Raw genomic sequence first — 17,526 nt, 5'->3', positions numbered from 1 at the left:
AGTTTGACACCTATGATCTACATGATTTGGGCGTATATTAGTATTATACAAACCGGAAATGGACCGCCTCGATCCCCACCACATAACTGGGATCTGTTTGCTCCACTCTCATCGCCCCACGGTAAGAGGAGACTGACGTGAGTTTCAGCGTTTTTGCTTATTATTATCCATACAAACTGCTCTGATCTATTATCACCCATACCATCATGAATCATTTAATGACGCTCACGGAATTATAAACGACCCCCCCCTCCGTTCACCCGCGCATGATCAGTCATAACGTTTAGGACCATGTACAGTTGACATTTTTAATATAGCGTGGATCGGTATCAAACTGCATTTGATAATCTAATATTATGCATTTATGCCTATATCTCACGTTCTATGAAATACTGCAGAAAACGATTAAAACATATTTATACTCTAGACGGTATTTTCGTATGAATGTGTGAATGAAAAAGTAAAACGTTCCTACATCCTGAACGATAGATAATCGATGTTGAATGGGCCATAGTAATGTCAATTTAGCAATACAATTTAAAAAGTTATAGCCCTGCAAAGAAGGTGAACATCTCCATAGGCTTAGAGTGGTGGCAGAGAGTGGTATGAGACGGGCAAACTCCGTGGCACTTAATGTGTTAATTGGCTGATATCAATTCTCATCTCCCCAAGCCTTTCAGCTATTGTGTGCCTGCTTCGCCAACGGTTGGGTTCCACACTAGGTGGTGGTGGAGGCCAGTTCCACACACATTGTGAAGTGCTTTGTGTCCTACGACTAGACAGTCATTCATCATTCATTCAACTAACCGACAGAACCATCCGAACACCTAATCGAGTGTTTGAGTACCTGGTCCTTCCTCTTCATCTCCTCCACCTGGCGCAGCTGCTCGGAGGACAGGACGTTCTCGATCCTCTGCATGTCTCTCATCAGCAGCCGCTGAGACTCCAGGAACTGGTCGTTGGCTCGCTGCCACGTGTGTTTCAGCTGGTTATGCTGCTGCCGCTCCAACTCCAACATGTGACACACTGGGGGAGGAGGGGAGGGGGGGGAGGAGGAGGAGGAGGAGGAGGAGAAGGAGAAGGAGGACGAGGAGGAGGAGGAGAATGAGAAGGAGGAGAAGGAGAAGGAGGACGAGGAGGAGAAGGAGAAGGAGGAAGAGGAGAAGGAGGAGGAGGAGAAGGCGGAGGAAGAGAAGGAGGAAGAGGAAGAGGAGGAGGAGGAGAGGGGGGAGGACGAGGACGAGGAGGAGGGGAGGGGGAAGGAGGAGAAGTCTAATTAGTCCCGCCACAGTTGTATAATGAACCAAAAAAAATATTTACAAACAAATATAATTTTTTTTTTAATTTTTTTTTTTTTTTACTATTATTTTTAAATATAAAGTTTGCCAATAGGGATGTATCAGTAGTATTGGCAGTGGTAGTGGTCGTAATAGTAATCCACTATATTCTTTTTATTTTCTAAAAAATAAACCAGTTCAACACAGGTAACCACTTTTGCTTCATTTCTTTGACGGCTCAAATGTCAGCTCTGGTCCAGTGGTTCCCAAACCTCTCCTTGAAGCACCCCAGCCGTTGTTCCATGTATTTGTTAAATTCCACTACCAGCACACCTGATTAAACTAATAAAGGGCTAGTTTTTTTTTTATCAATTTTTTTTTATTATTACTTACATGAAACAAGACAACACATTAATCACAATACACAGAACTTCACAGGAAAATAACAAAAACAATAATAGGTGTGCTGGTGGTGGAATTTAACAAATACATTGAACGGCTGGTGTGTCTCGACGAGAGGTTTGGGAAGCACTAGTCTAGTCGATTTTGAGCACAAAGTTCATCATAGATCTGGCCTCTTTATTTTGCTCTCTAAGTGTACCAGATTGATGCATTTAACTTTAAAATGTAAAAAAAATATATATATATATACGGGGGGGGGGGCATGCCCCCGGACCCCCCTAGAGGGTCGGAGGTTCACCCCCCATAGTCTCGGAAAATCCTGTGGGAAACACTGCTCAGGTCTGGTGAAATCCACAGTATAATAATAAGTTACTAAACTCCAGTCCACACATCAGACCAAAGCACAACACCAAGCAGGACTCCTTCGCCTCGAGGTCACGGTTTGATGGCTTTACAGATTCTATTTGTAAAACGGTGATTAGTGATTCCGGCCTAGAGATTGGGAATCATGCAGCGAGTGGTTGTTGCCACGGCAGCCAGCAGCGGTGTAGTGACTCTCGAGTCCGAGTCCTGGACTGATTTTCAGGAGTCTCGTGACTCGACTTGGACTCGAGCACCGACTGCATTTGTACTCGGAAGGTGCAGACGCGGACTCGGACGACGTGTTCATTGATGAATACAGTTGTTCTTTTAGGTTTGTTTTGTAATAGGCCCTAATCATTTGGCATAAGATATCGATGGCTGGTGCATTTGTTTGTCTATTGTGTCACAAAGTAAATAAACTCCCTTTTGAAACGGTGACCGCTGTGTCATTCATGTTTATTGTCGACCTTTTTGTTTTGTATGTCAGCTCAGACTCAACCCTTGATGACTTGGACTCGGACTAGGGTAATGGGGAATCGACTCGGACTCTTCTTTGGTGACTCGGACTCGAACACTGTGGGGACTCAACTCAAGACTCGAGATTCAGTGACTCGACTACAACACTGGAAGCCCGACTATATAACTCAAACTAACCGTTCTGTGTGTTGTAAATAATTCACCGGCGACTTAAAAAAAAAAAAAAAAAAGGACCTGAAAGAGGGCGGCTAGGTGGTGTAGTGGGCAAGGCACTCGCCACCAGTGTGGAGACGCTAGGATTCGCGTGTTCGAATCCAGCTCTCCACATTGTTTTCAGTTTAGCTGGTCGTCCGCAGTAATACACATTGGCCGTATTACGGGGAGGGAAACTGAAGGGTGGGGATCGGACGTTGTGAACAAGCGACTCCTACAAGTCGGTTGGTGCGCCTGCGCAGTAGAATCAGGAAGTGTCGGGGGCAGCGTGAGCCTCCCACGCGTTACTCCTCGACACTGAGAGATCGAGCTGCGCAGGTGAAAAGATGCGACTGCTGTTACCTCAAGTACCGGAGGGGACTTGTGCTATGTATGACTTAGTCCACATTGCAGCCGGCTTGTGGGAGGCAAGAAACAGCGTTCGTGACAGGGGAGGGTTGAATTGGATGATACGAAAAATTGGGATGGGAGAAAAATATAGAAAAATGGGAGAAAAAGTGGACCAAAAAAAAAAAAAAAAAAGGACCTGAAAGAAAAGCGATGACACGTACGACAGATCACGGGGCTCGGACTTTACGAGGCCATAAAATGGTTCTTTGTCTAGGGAACGGCCCCAGAATTTACATCCCAGTGGTGACATCACCAGTTGGGAGGGCTCTCGGATTTCTAGCTTTAGGTGAGAGCGGAGCGAATACTGCCTGGACTGCCCTGGGGCACAGAAACTCTTAAAACGGGTGGAATTCCCCTTTAGTCCCCCAACTTGTTCCGTCTCAACATTTTTCCCCTGTATTCTGTATCACTATTCTGCATCCTATTCTGTATTTTCCCCCACGTTGCCAATAGCAAATTATGTGTTTGTTTGTTTTGTTTATTTACACATACAAAAACAATTACATAATATAATACAATATAATCCACAAAGAGATGTGAAGGAGAATTGCCTAAAAACCATCTAGGGGCTTGTATATGTGGCATTCTCCAAGAAGCCAAATTATACTGAGATTATATCAATATAAAATAAAAATCATAAAATCACTGGCGACTGTTATTTAAAAATCATCACCTGTTAATAATAACTTTATTTGTATAGCACTTTTCATACAGAGGTTGCAGTTCAAAGTGCTTCACAACAGTAAAAAATACAGGCATAAGCAAGCATAAAAAACAAAGAATTTAAATACAAAGAGATGGAGAGGTAGCAAGGTAAGGCAAATCACAGTTCTTCAGTAATATAAATAATAAAATAGAATAGATTAGATAGAGTAAAGTATGTTTTAAACCAGCTTAGCACATGTTCTGAGAAACCGACAAGGTTTTCAAGACGATCGATTAGAATACCGTGATCGATTGTATCAAATGCTGCACTGCGACCTAGCAGGATAAGGATGGAGATCTTATTCTCGTCAGAGTTTAGCCTGAGGTCACTGATTATTTTGGTGAGGGCAGTTTCAGTGCTATGATATTTTATTTGATTTATTTGTTATTTGATAACAATCACCTGTTGTGTCAAAATGTCTGTGGTGATGGTGATGTAATGTGATGCTGTGAATAGGCATTGCAATGTAATGTGTATTGTAATGATGTGAATATGCATTGCAATGTAATGTGTATTGTAATGTGTGAATATGCATTGCAATGTAATGTGTATTGTAATGATGTGAATATGCATTGCAATGTAATGTGTATTGTAATGTGTGAATATGCATTGCAATGTAATGTGTATTGTAATGCTGTGAATAGGCATTGCAATGTGTATTATTGTAAAACATAAGAGGTCAAATCTCTCAGCGTGTGCTTTCTCTACTGCCAGGCCGGCTGGTGGAACCAGTTTGTTGCGATCTACATTCTCTAATGACTAGTACAGCATACCGACTCTCTCTAGTCTACCAGGAGCAGGCTGCAGGACCCGAGTCCAACATGTTACAATCTCTGCTTTTTAGGGCTGTCTTAAATACTTCGAAGCTTCGTTCGATGGCACAAGCTTCGAACATTAAAAAAAAAATCGAAGTTTAAAAAAATAAAAAAATAAAAAAATAAAAAAAATAAAAATAAAAAAAATGATTTTGACTTCGGTGTGTGTGTGTGTGTGTGTGTGTGTGTGTGTGTGTGTGTGTGTGTGTGTGTGTGTGTGTGTGTGTGCATGGGGCCATTGGGTGGGGCCGGGGGACAAATACACTAGAGGAAAGTAACCCAGCTCAGCACTGCCCAAATTACATCATCACTATTACCTGTTTGAAGGATATCATCCTCAAACACATACACCACCTACACGCCTATTCTCAGTCCTTGCCCCACAATGGTGGAATGAACTACCCACCCCAGTTAGGACAGCCGAATCCCATCCAATCTTTCGCCGTCGACTAAAGACGCACTTCTTCAACCATTATCTGAAATAAAATTTAAAAAAAAAAATAAAAAAAAATCTAACCCTAACTAACCTTACTGTCATGCACTTGTCCTAATAAACTAACCTACACTGTAGCACTCAACACTTTGATGAATATTGTTACTCAGCTGATAGAGTTGTACCCTTCCTGATGACCTGTCGTACAGAACTTGTAAGTCGCTTTGGATAAAAGCGTCAGCTAAATGACTAAATGTAAATGTGAATGTCAATGCCTTGTAGAATTCCACACATAAGAAAGAAAGATACTGGGATGAATAAACAAAATAGGAAATAAAATGTAGAAATGCATGCAATACATAAATAAATATGAATCTCCATATATGAAATAGAACATTTAGATAAGGTGCTACTGAGATATTTTGGTGAGTTCTTTGTTTTTTTGTGGAAGTAGCCCTTCTTAAAAATGCATGAACATTCACTGATAATTGGGCTGTAGTGGAGTCTACAAGGTCTACATTGCCGGACCATGTAGAATCCGGACCTTGTAGACTGACATAATTCTGTGCATAGTTTAGTCTACACAGGCCATATTTCCAATAATCAAAATCTTACTTCATTCATCTTAAACATTCTTGATTTGGGAGATTGGTAGTTCCCATGAAATCTGAAGTTGTTCAAACGACAACAGCGATCCACCTTGAATTAAATCACTGTGTTGGCTGCGTCACAGTCACGAAAGGGGCTACTTAATTCATTAATCCAATCCACTTTATTTATAGAGCACATTTAAAAATAACAAAGTTTACCAAAGTGCTGTACAAGTCCCACAACATAAGATAAAAAAAATTCGAAGGTCAGCCCTACTGCTTTTATATTCCGTTTTATTATGCATGTACACATAGTCATGTATCTTTGTCGTTGTTTTAATGTGGGTAGACACAGTTAGCTCCACCCTTCCCAGTCATGACCAATGAGGTCATGGCATACATTTATCATTAGACTGGCCTCACTAATCTCTAGTGTTGTTATCATTAGACTGGCCTCACTAATCTCTAGTGTTGTTATCATTAGACTGGCCTCACTAATCTCTAGTGTTGTTATCATTAGACTGGCCTCACTAATCTCTATAGTAATAATAATACATTTATTTTATATAGCGCCTTACATAAGGTATCTCAAAGCACTTAACAGACATTGAATTATAGTACATGGACAGACACAGTACATGGACTTCAACGTGTGTAGACACTAACAAAAACAAACTCCGATGAGAAGCGGCACAATGCTTTATAAAAGCAGCACAATGAACACAAATCTGTCAGTGCCGAGTCCGACCTCATCTTAAATAACAAACAGCATTGCTTGTTGTAGTTAACAAAGAGAGGCAGAGTTGATTTAAAAAAAATAAAAAATAAATTAAATCATATATATATATATATATTTTTTTTTTAATCGAATTTTATTTTCATATTCGAATCCCATGCCCATCGAACGAAGCTTCGAAGTATTTAAGACGGCCCTAAGGCACACTAAACTCTACTGGCCACTAGGGCTGCAACGATTAGTCGATTATGAAAAATCGTCGACGAGATATTGTTGCGTCGATTAGTCATTAAAAAAAAATATTATTATTATTATATATATATATATTTTTTTTTGCACTACCTATCTTTGTGAAAGTGGCTTCTCAGCTCTGGTCCAGCCAGCTGAAGACTTCTTAGCTTAACATAACAGACCGACAGTAAGTTTGGGGGAACTAATGGGATAACTGGGGATGTTGTTTGGTCCTGACAAGAGTCTCAAAGCAACTCTGAGGTCATGCTCAATGTCCAATCTGTTCCTCTGCTCGGTCTTCAGCTGGACCAGAGCTGAGAAGCCACTTTCACAAAGATAGGTAATGAAAAAAAAAAAGAAAAAAAGATATATATATATATTTTTTTTAATATAATTGTTTTTCGATTAGTCGACTAATCGAAAAAATAAATCGACAGATTAGTCGACTACCAAAATAGTCATTAGTTGCAGCCCTACTGGCCACACTAAACTCTAGCCTAGTGTGGTTATCATTATCATTAGACTGGGCTCACTGAACCCTATCCATGTGTTATTATTCTACTTGAGCAGCCACACGTACCTCACTTCCCCCCCGTCATCCCCTCCCCCGTGTCTCAGAGATGTTTGAAGATAAACAGGGGGACTTTTATTTTGGAGGAGGCCTACCTTCATGCAGTTCTTTGCGTAGCTTCTCCGCGTCTTCCTGCAGAACGGCCTTCTGGGTGTTGAGCACAGCCACGTACATCTCCAGGTCGGTACGACATGACTTCTCAGCCTCCAGGACATGGTTCAGCTCCTTCACCTGCAAAACAATGTCAGTTTAATGTAAGTAGATATAATGGGCCTCATGTATATCAAGCAAAATACACATTTGTGCGTTCAGTAGAAAGCCATCTGGCTGCATGTTAGCCTAGCTTAGCACAATGAATGGAAGTGGACATGGCCGGTTAGCCTTCGGGAGAGGTGTTAGTTGGACAATGCCTTGTAGGCTAACCGGCCATGTCCGCTTCCATTCATTGTGCTAAGCTAGGCTAACGTGCAGCCAGATAGCTTTCTACTGAACGCACAGAGAGGAAACTGGTGTCTTATCTTCTTGTCTCTCTCTCTGGAGAAGATGGTATACTAAGCTAATTTCCCAAAAATGTTGGCGTGCTCCTTTAAGGCCAGCTATATTGATCCGAGACGGAGCGGATAGACATTAGATGGAAGGTATTACAGTCTGTTGGGTTTGTTTTGAAATGAAAACCTAAGTAATCGTACAGTTTAAATAACAGTGGTAATCTTATCCGTCGGGGGCCAAAAGTTCATCCTCTCGCAACTTTTCTGCCCCGTCGAAACACAGACACAAACATGGCGGGAGCATCGCCCCGGCCCTGTCCGACGAACAGATACTCCTCGTTGAAACATGATTAAAGACAGACGTTGAGGGACAGGCGCTCACCTCGGAGGCCTCCAGGTCCTTCACCCGGTCCTCGGCTGAAGAGAGCTTGGCCTTCAGAGCCGCTATCTCCTGCTCCATGGGCATCACTACTGACCGGAGCTTCTCGGCGTCCTCATGAGCCTTCAGGACAGAGACAAAACACACAAGGACTTAGTCCTCCTGAGCCTTCAGGACAGAGACAAAACACACAAGGACTTAGTCCTCCTGAGCCTTCAGGACAGAGACAAAACACACAAGGACTTAGTCCTCCTGAGCCTTCACGACAGAGACAAAACACACAAGGACTTAGTCCTCCTGAGCCTTCAGGACAGAGACAAAACACACAAGGACTTAGTCCTCGTGAGCCTTCAGGACAGAGACAAAACACACAAGGACTTAGTCCTCGTGAGCCTTCAGGACAGAGACAAAACACACAAGGACTTAGTCCTCCTGAGCCTTCAGGACAGAGACAAAACACACAAGGACTTAGTCCTCGTGAGCCTCCAGGACAGAGACAAAACACACAAGGACTTAGTCCTCCTGAGCCTCCAGGACAGAGACAAAACACCCAAGGACTTAGTCCTCGTGAGCCTTCAGGACAGAGACAAAACACACAAGGACTTAGTCCTCGTGAGCCTTCAGGACAGAGACAAAACACACAAGGACTTAGTCCTCCTGAGCCTCCAGGACAGAGACAAAACACACAAGGACTTAGTCCTCCTGAGCCTTCAGGACAGAGACAAAACACACAAGGACTTAGTCCTCGTGAGCCTTCAGGACAGAGACAAAACACACAAGGACTTAGTCCTCCTGAGCCTTGAGGACAGAGACAAAACACACAAGGACTTAGTCCTCCTGAGCCTTCAGGACAGAGACAAAACACACAAGGACTTAGTCCTCCTGAGCCTTCAGGACAGAGACAAAACACACAAGGACTTAGTCCTCGTGAGCCTTCAGGACAGAGACAAAACACACAAGGACTTAGTCCTCGTGAGCCTTCAGGACAGAGACAAAACACACAAGGACTTAGTCCTCCTGAGCCTCCAGGACAGAGACAAAACACACAAGGACTTAGTCCTCGTGAGCCTTCAGGACAGAGACAAAACACACAAGGACTTAGTCCTCCTGAGCCTCCAGGACAGAGACAAAACACACAAGGACTTAGTCCTCCTGAGCCTTCAGGACAGAGACAAAACACACAAGGACTTAGTCCTCCTGAGCCTTCAGGACAGAGACAAAACACACAAGGACTTAGTCCTCCTGAGCCTCCAGGACAGAGACAAAACACACAAGGACTTAGTCCTCCTGAGCCTCCAGGACAGAGACAAAACACACAAGGACTTAGTCCTCGTGAGCCTTCAGGACAGAGACAAAACACACAAGGACTTAGTCCTCGTGAGCCTTCAGGACAGAGACAAAACACACAAGGACTTAGTCCTCCTGAGCCTCCAGGACAGAGACAAAACACACAAGGACTTAGTCCTCCTGAGCCTTCAGGACAGAGACAAAACACACAAGGACTTAGTCCTCCTGAGCCTTCAGGACAGAGACAAAACACACAAGGACTTAGTCCTCCTGAGCCTTCAGGACAGAGACAAAACACACAAGGACTTAGTCCTCCTGAGCCTTCAGGACAGAGACAAAACACACAAGGACTTAGTCCTCGTGAGCCTTCAGGACAGAGACAAAACACACAAGGACTTAGTCCTCCTGAGCCTTCAGGACAGAGACAAAACACACAAGGACTTAGTCCTCCTGAGCCTTCAGGACAGAGACAAAACACACAAGGACTTAGTCCTCCTGAGCCTTCAGGACAGAGACAAAACACACAAGGACTTAGTCCTCGTGAGCCTTCAGGACAGAGACAAAACACACAAGGACTTAGTCCTCCTGAGCCTCCAGGACAGAGACAAAACACACAAGGACTTAGTCCTCGTGAGCCTTCAGGACAGAGACAAAACACACAAGGACTTAGTCCTCCTGAGCCTCCAGGACAGAGACAAAACACACAAGGACTTAGTCCTCCTGAGCCTTCAGGACAGAGACAAAACACACAAGGACTTAGTCCTCCTGAGCCTTCAGGACAGAGACAAAACACACAAGGACTTAGTCCTCCTGAGCCTTCAGGACAGAGACAAAACACACAAGGACTTAGTCCTCCTGAGCCTTCAGGACAGAGACAAAACACACAAGGACTTAGTCCTCATGAGCCTCCAGGACAGAGACAAAACACACAAGGACTTAGTCCTCCTGAGCCTTCAGGACAGAGACAAAACACACAAGGACTTAGTCCTCATGAGCCTTCAGGACAGAGACAAAACACACAAGGACTTAGTCCTCCTGAGCCTCCAGGACAGAGACAAAACACACAAGGACTTAGTCCTCCTGAGCCTTCAGGACAGAGACAAAACACACAAGGACTTAGTCCTCCTGAGCCTTCAGGACAGAGACAAAACACACAAGGACTTAGTCCTCCTGAGCCTTCAGGACAGAGACAAAACACACAAGGACTTAGTCCTCCTGAGCCTCCAGGACAGAGACAAAACACACAAGGACTTAGTCCTCCTGAGCCTTCAGGACAGAGACAAAACACACAAGGACTTAGTCCTCCTGAGCCTCCAGGACAGAGACAAAACACACAAGGACTTAGTCCTCCTGAGCCTTCAGGACAGAGACAAAACACACAAGGACTTAGTCCTCCTGAGCCTCCAGGACAGAGACAAAACACACAAGGACTTAGTCCTCCTGAGCCTTCAGGACAGAGACAAAACACACAAGGACTTAGTCCTCGTGAGCCTTCAGGACAGAGACAAAACACACAAGGACTTAGTCCTCGTGAGCCTCCAGGACAGAGACAAAACACACAAGGACTTAGTCCTCGTGAGCCTCCAGGACAGAGACAAAACACACAAGGACTTAGTCCTCCTGAGCCTTCAGGACAGAGACAAAACACACAAGGACTTAGTCCTCGTGAGCCTTCAGGACAGAGACAAAACACACAAGGACTTAGTCCTCCTGAGCCTTCAGGACAGAGACAAAACACACAAGGACTTAGTCCTCCTGAGCCTCCAGGACAGAGACAAAACACACAAGGACTTAGTCCTCCTGAGCCTTCAGGACAGAGACAAAACACACAAGGACTTAGTCCTCGTGAGCCTCCAGGACAGAGACAAAACACACAAGGACTTAGTCCTCCTGAGCCTTCAGGACAGAGACAAAACACACAAGGACTTAGTCCTCGTGAGCCTCCAGGACAGAGACAAAACACACAAGGACTTAGTCCTCCTGAGCCTTCAGGACAGAGACAAAACACACAAGGACTTAGTCCTCGTGAGCCTTCAGGACAGAGACAAAACACACAAGGACTTAGTCCTCCTGAGCCTTCAGGACAGAGACAAAACACACAAGGACTTAGTCCTCCTGAGCCTCCAGGACAGAGACAAAACACACAAGGACTTAGTCCTCGTGAGCCTTCAGGACAGAGACAAAACACACAAGGACTTAGTCCTCCTGAGCCTCCAGGACAGAGACAAAACACACAAGGACTTAGTCCTCCTGAGCCTCCAGGACAGAGACAAAACACACAAGGACTTAGTCCTCCTGAGCCTCCAGGACAGAGACAAAACACACAAGGACTTAGTCCTCGTGAGCCTTCAGGACAGAGACAAAACACACAAGGACTTAGTCCTCGTGAGCCTTCAGGACAGAGACAAAACACACAAGGACTTAGTCCTCGTGAGCCTTCAGGACAGAGACAAAACACACAAGGACTTAGTCCTCGTGAGCCTTCAGGACAGAGACAAAACACACAAGGACTTAGTCCTCCTGAGCCTTCAGGACAGAGACAAAACACACAAGGACTTAGTCCTCGTGAGCCTTCAGGACAGAGACAAAACACACAAGGACTTAGTCCTCGTGAGCCTTCAGGACAGAGACAAAACACACAAGGACTTAGTCCTCGTGAGCCTCCAGGACAGAGACAAAACACACAAGGACTTAGTCCTCCTGAGCCTTCAGGACAGAGACAAAACACACAAGGACTTAGTCCTCCTGAGCCTTCAGGACAGAGACAAAACACACAAGGACTTAGTCCTCCTGAGCCTCCAGGACAGAGACAAAACACACAAGGACTTAGTCCTCCTGAGCCTTCAGGACAGAGACAAAACACACAAGGACTTAGTCCTCCTGAGCCTTCAGGACAGAGACAAAACACACAAGGACTTAGTCCTCGTGAGCCTCCAGGACAGAGACAAAACACACAAGGACTTAGTCCTCATGAGCCTCCAGGACAGAGACAAAACACACAAGGACTTAGTCCTCCTGAGCCTTCAGGACAGAGACAAAACACACAAGGACTTAGTCCTCCTGAGCCTTCAGGACAGAGACAAAACACACAAGGACTTAGTCCTCCTGAGCCTCCAGGACAGAGACAAAACACACAAGGACTTAGTCCTCCTGAGCCTTCAGGACAGAGACAAAACACACAAGGACTTAGTCCTCCTGAGCCTTCAGGACAGAGACAAAACACACAAGGACTTAGTCCTCCTGAGCCTTCAGGACAGAGACAAAACACACAAGGACTTAGTCCTCGTGAGCCTTCAGGACAGAGACAAAACACACAAGGACTTAGTCCTCCTGAGCCTTCAGGACAGAGACAAAACACACAAGGACTTAGTCCTCGTGAGCCTTCAGGACAGAGACAAAACACACAAGGACTTAGTCCTCCTGAGCCTCCAGGACAGAGACAAAACACACAAGGACTTAGTCCTCCTGAGCCTTCAGGACAGAGACAAAACACACAAGGACTTAGTCCTCCTGAGCCTTCAGGACAGAGACAAAACACACAAGGACTTAGTCCTCCTGAGCCTCCAGGACAGAGACAAAACACACAAGGACTTAGTCCTCCTGAGCCTTCAGGACAGAGACAAAACACACAAGGACTTAGTCCTCGTGAGCCTCCAGGACAGAGACAAAACACACAAGGACTTAGTCCTCCTGAGCCTTCAGGACAGAGACAAAACACACAAGGACTTAGTCCTCCTGAGCCTTCAGGACAGAGACAAAACACACAAGGACTTAGTCCTCCTGAGCCTTCAGGACAGAGACAAAACACACAAGGACTTAGTCCTCCTGAGCCTTCAGGACAGAGACAAAACACACAAGGACTTAGTCCTCCTGAGCCTTCAGGACAGAGACAAAACACACAAGGACTTAGTCCTCCTGAGCCTCCAGGACAGAGACAAAACACACAAGGACTTAGTCCTCGTGAGCCTTCAGGACAGAGACAAAACACACAAGGACTTAGTCCTCCTGAGCCTTCAGGACAGAGACAAAACACACAAGGACTTAGTCCTCCTGAGCCTTCAGGACAGAGACAAAACACACAAGGACTTAGTCCTCCTGAGCCTTCAGGACAGAGACAAAACACACAAGGACTTAGTCCTCCTGAGCCTCCAGGACAGAGACAAAACACACAAGGACTTAGTCCTCGTGAGCCTTCAGGACAGAGACAAAACACACAAGGACTTAGTCCTCGTGAGCCTCCAGGACAGAGACAAAACACACAAGGACTTAGTCCTCCTGAGCCTCCAGGACAGAGACAAAACACACAAGGACTTAGTCCTCATGAGCCTTCAGGACAGAGACAAAACACACAAGGACTTAGTCCTCGTGAGCCTCCAGGACAGAGACAAAACACACAAGGACTTAGTCCTCGTGAGCCTCCAGGACAGAGACAAAACACACAAGGACTTAGTCCTCCTGAGCCTTCAGGACAGAGACAAAACACACAAGGACTTAGTCCTCCTGAGCCTTCAGGACAGAGACAAAACACACAAGGACTTAGTCCTCATGAGCCTTCAGGACAGAGACAAAACACACAAGGACTTAGTCCTCCTGAGCCTCCAGGACAGAGACAAAACACACAAGGACTTAGTCCTCCTGAGCCTTCAGGACAGAGACAAAACACACAAGGACTTAGTCCTCGTGAGCCTTCAGGACAGAGACAAAACACACAAGGACTTAGTCCTCCTGAGCCTTCAGGACAGAGACAAAACACACAAGGACTTAGTCCTCGTGAGCCTTCAGGACAGAGACAAAACACACAAGGACTTAGTCCTCCTGAGCCTTCAGGACAGAGACAAAACACACAAGGACTTAGTCCTCGTGAGCCTTCAGGACAGAGACAAAACACACAAGGACTTAGTCCTCCTGAGCCTTCAGGACAGAGACAAAACACACAAGGACTTAGTCCTCCTGAGCCTTCAGGACAGAGACAAAACACACAAGGACTTAGTCCTCGTGAGCCTCCAGGACAGAGACAAAACACACAAGGACTTAGTCCTCCTGAGCCTTGAGGACAGAGACAAAACACACAAGGACTTAGTCCTCCTGAGCCTCCAGGACAGAGACAAAACACACAAGGACTTAGTCCTCGTGAGCCTTCAGGACAGAGACAAAACACACAAGGACTTAGTCCTCCTGAGCCTTCACGACAGAGACAAAACACACAAGGACTTAGTCCTCCTGAGCCTTCAGGACAGAGACAAAACACACAAGGACTTAGTCCTCCTGAGCCTTCAGGACAGAGACAAAACACACAAGGACTTAGTCCTCGTGAGCCTTCAGGACAGAGACAAAACACACAAGGACTTAGTCCTCATGAGCCTTCAGGACAGAGACAAAACACACAAGGACTTAGTCCTCCTGAGCCTTCAGGACAGAGACAAAACACACAAGGACTTAGTCCTCGTGAGCCTTCAGGACAGAGACAAAACACACAAGGACTTAGTCCTCGTGAGCCTTCAGGACAGAGACAAAACACACAAGGACTTAGTCCTCCTGAGCCTTCAGGACAGAGACAAAACACACAAGGACTTAGTCCTCCTGAGCCTTCAGGACAGAGACAAAACACACAAGGACTTAGTCCTCCTGAGCCTCCAGGACAGAGACAAAACACACAAGGACTTAGTCCTCCTGAGCCTTCAGGACAGAGACAAAACACACAAGGACTTAGTCCTCCTGAGCCTCCAGGACAGAGACAAAACACACAAGGACTTAGTCCTCCTGAGCCTTCAGGACAGAGACAAAACACACAAGGACTTAGTCCTCCTGAGCCTTCAGGACAGAGACAAAACACACAAGGACTTAGTCCTCGTGAGCCTCCAGGACAGAGACAAAACACACAAGGACTTAGTCCTCATGAGCCTCCAGGACAGAGACAAAACACACAAGGACTTAGTCCTCCTGAGCCTTCAGGACAGAGACAAAACACACAAGGACTTAGTCCTCCTGAGCCTCCAGGACAGAGACAAAACACACAAGGACTTAGTCCTCCTGAGCCTTCAGGACAGAGACAAAACACACAAGGACTTAGTCCTCCTGAGCCTCCAGGACAGAGACAAAACACACAAGGACTTAGTCCTCCTGAGCCTTCAGGACAGAGACAAAACACACAAGGACTTAGTCCTCCTGAGCCTTCAGGACAGAGACAAAACACACAAGGACTTAGTCCTCCTGAGCCTTCAGGACAGAGACAAAACACACAAGGACTTAGTCCTCGTGAGCCTTCAGGACAGAGACAAAACACACAAGGACTTAGTCCTCCTGAGCCTTCAGGACAGAGACAAAACACACAAGGACTTAGTCCTCGTGAGCCTTCAGGACAGAGACAAAACACACAAGGACTTAGTCCTCCTGAGCCTCCAGGACAGAGACAAAACACACAAGGACTTAGTCCTCCTGAGCCTTCAGGACAGAGACAAAACACACAAGGACTTAGTCCTCCTGAGCCTCCAGGACAGAGACAAAACACACAAGGACTTAGTCCTCCTGAGCCTTCAGGACAGAGACAAAACACACAAGGACTTAGTCCTCCTGAGCCTTCAGGACAGAGACAAAACACACAAGGACTTAGTCCTCCTGAGCCTTCAGGACAGAGACAAAACACACAAGGACTTAGTCCTCCTGAGCCTTCAGGACAGAGACAAAACACACAAGGACTTAGTCCTCCTGAGCCTTCAGGACAGAGACAAAACACACAAGGACTTAGTCCTCCTGAGCCTCCAGGACAGAGACAAAACACACAAGGACTTAGTCCTCGTGAGCCTTCAGGACAGAGACAAAACACACAAGGACTTAGTCCTCCTGAGCCTTCAGGACAGAGACAAAACACACAAGGACTTAGTCCTCCTGAGCCTTCAGGACAGAGACAAAACACACAAGGACTTAGTCCTCCTGAGCCTTCAGGACAGAGACAAAACACACAAGGACTTAGTCCTCCTGAGCCTCCAGGACAGAGACAAAACACACAAGGACTTAGTCCTCGTGAGCCTTCAGGACAGAGACAAAACACACAAGGACTTAGTCCTCGTGAGCCTCCAGGACAGAGACAAAACACACAAGGACTTAGTCCTCCTGAGCCTCCAGGACAGAGACAAAACACACAAGGACTTAGTCCTCATGAGCCTTCAGGACAGAGACAAAACACACAAGGACTTAGTCCTCGTGAGCCTCCAGGACAGAGACAAAACACACAAGGACTTAGTCCTCGTGAGCCTCCAGGACAGAGACAAAACACACAAGGACTTAGTCCTCCTGAGCCTTCAGGACAGAGACAAAACACACAAGGACTTAGTCCTCCTGAGCCTTCAGGACAGAGACAAAACACACAAGGACTTAGTCCTCATGAGCCTTCAGGACAGAGACAAAACACACAAGGACTTAGTCCTCCTGAGCCTTCAGGACAGAGACAAAACACCCAAGGACTTAGTCCTCCTGAGCCTCCAGGACAGAGACAAAACACACAAGGACTTAGTCCTCCTGAGCCTTCAGGACAGAGACAAAACACACAAGGACTTAGTCCTCGTGAGCCTTCAGGACAGAGACAAAACACACAAGGACTTAGTCCTCCTGAGCCTTCAGGACAGAGACAAAACACACAAGGACTTAGTCCTCCTGAGCCTCCAGGACAGAGACAAAACACACAAGGACTTAGTCCTCCTGAGCCTTCAGGACAGAGACAAAACACACAAGGACTTAGTCCTCGTGAGCCTTCAGGACAGAGACAAAACACACAAGGACTTAGTCCTCCTGAGCCTTCAGGACAGAGACAAAACACACAAGGACTTAGTCCTCGTGAGCCTTCAGGACAGAGACAAAACACACAAGGACTTAGTCCTCCTGAGCCTTCAGGACAGAGACAAAACACACAAGGACTTAGTCCTTGTGAGCCTCCAGGACAGAGACAAAACACACAAGGACTTAGTCCTCGTGAGCCTCCAGGACAGAGACAAAACACACAAGGACTTAGTCCTCCTGAGCCTTCAGGACAGAGACAAAACACACAAGGACTTAGTCCTCCTGAGCCTCCAGGACAGAGACAAAACACACAAGGACTTAGTCCTCGTGAGCCTCCAGGACAGAGACAAAACACACAAGGACTTAGTCCTCCTGAGCCTTCAGGACAGAGACAA

The 17,526-nt window shown here is 45.9% G+C and overlaps 1 protein-coding gene across 2 annotated transcripts in view; it reads right to left on the bottom strand.

Moving 5' to 3' along the window:
- rabep1 (rabaptin, RAB GTPase binding effector protein 1) overlaps nt 1-17,526 on the bottom strand; it is a 109,489-nt gene that overhangs the window by 67,118 nt on the left and 24,845 nt on the right. The window contains exons 5-7 of one of the 2 annotated variants that reach the window (XM_084338365.1): nt 8,075-8,194; nt 7,300-7,435; nt 848-1,026 (exon numbers count right to left, since the gene is read on the bottom strand). In XM_084338365.1, the coding sequence (XP_084194491.1) occupies nt 848-1,026; nt 7,300-7,435; nt 8,075-8,194 (435 nt within the window). The remainder of the gene's footprint in view (nt 1-847; nt 1,027-7,299; nt 7,436-8,074; nt 8,195-17,526) is intronic. The other variant, XM_084338366.1, reaches the window with a different exon arrangement.

The sequence above is a fragment of the Notolepis coatsorum genome (assembly GCF_963971535.1).
Source record: "Notolepis coatsorum genome assembly, contig: SUPER_8_unloc_1, whole genome shotgun sequence".
NCBI classification, from domain to species: Eukaryota; Metazoa; Chordata; class Actinopteri; order Aulopiformes; family Paralepididae; genus Notolepis; species Notolepis coatsorum.
This window is presented reverse-complemented; position numbering and strand designations above follow the sequence as displayed.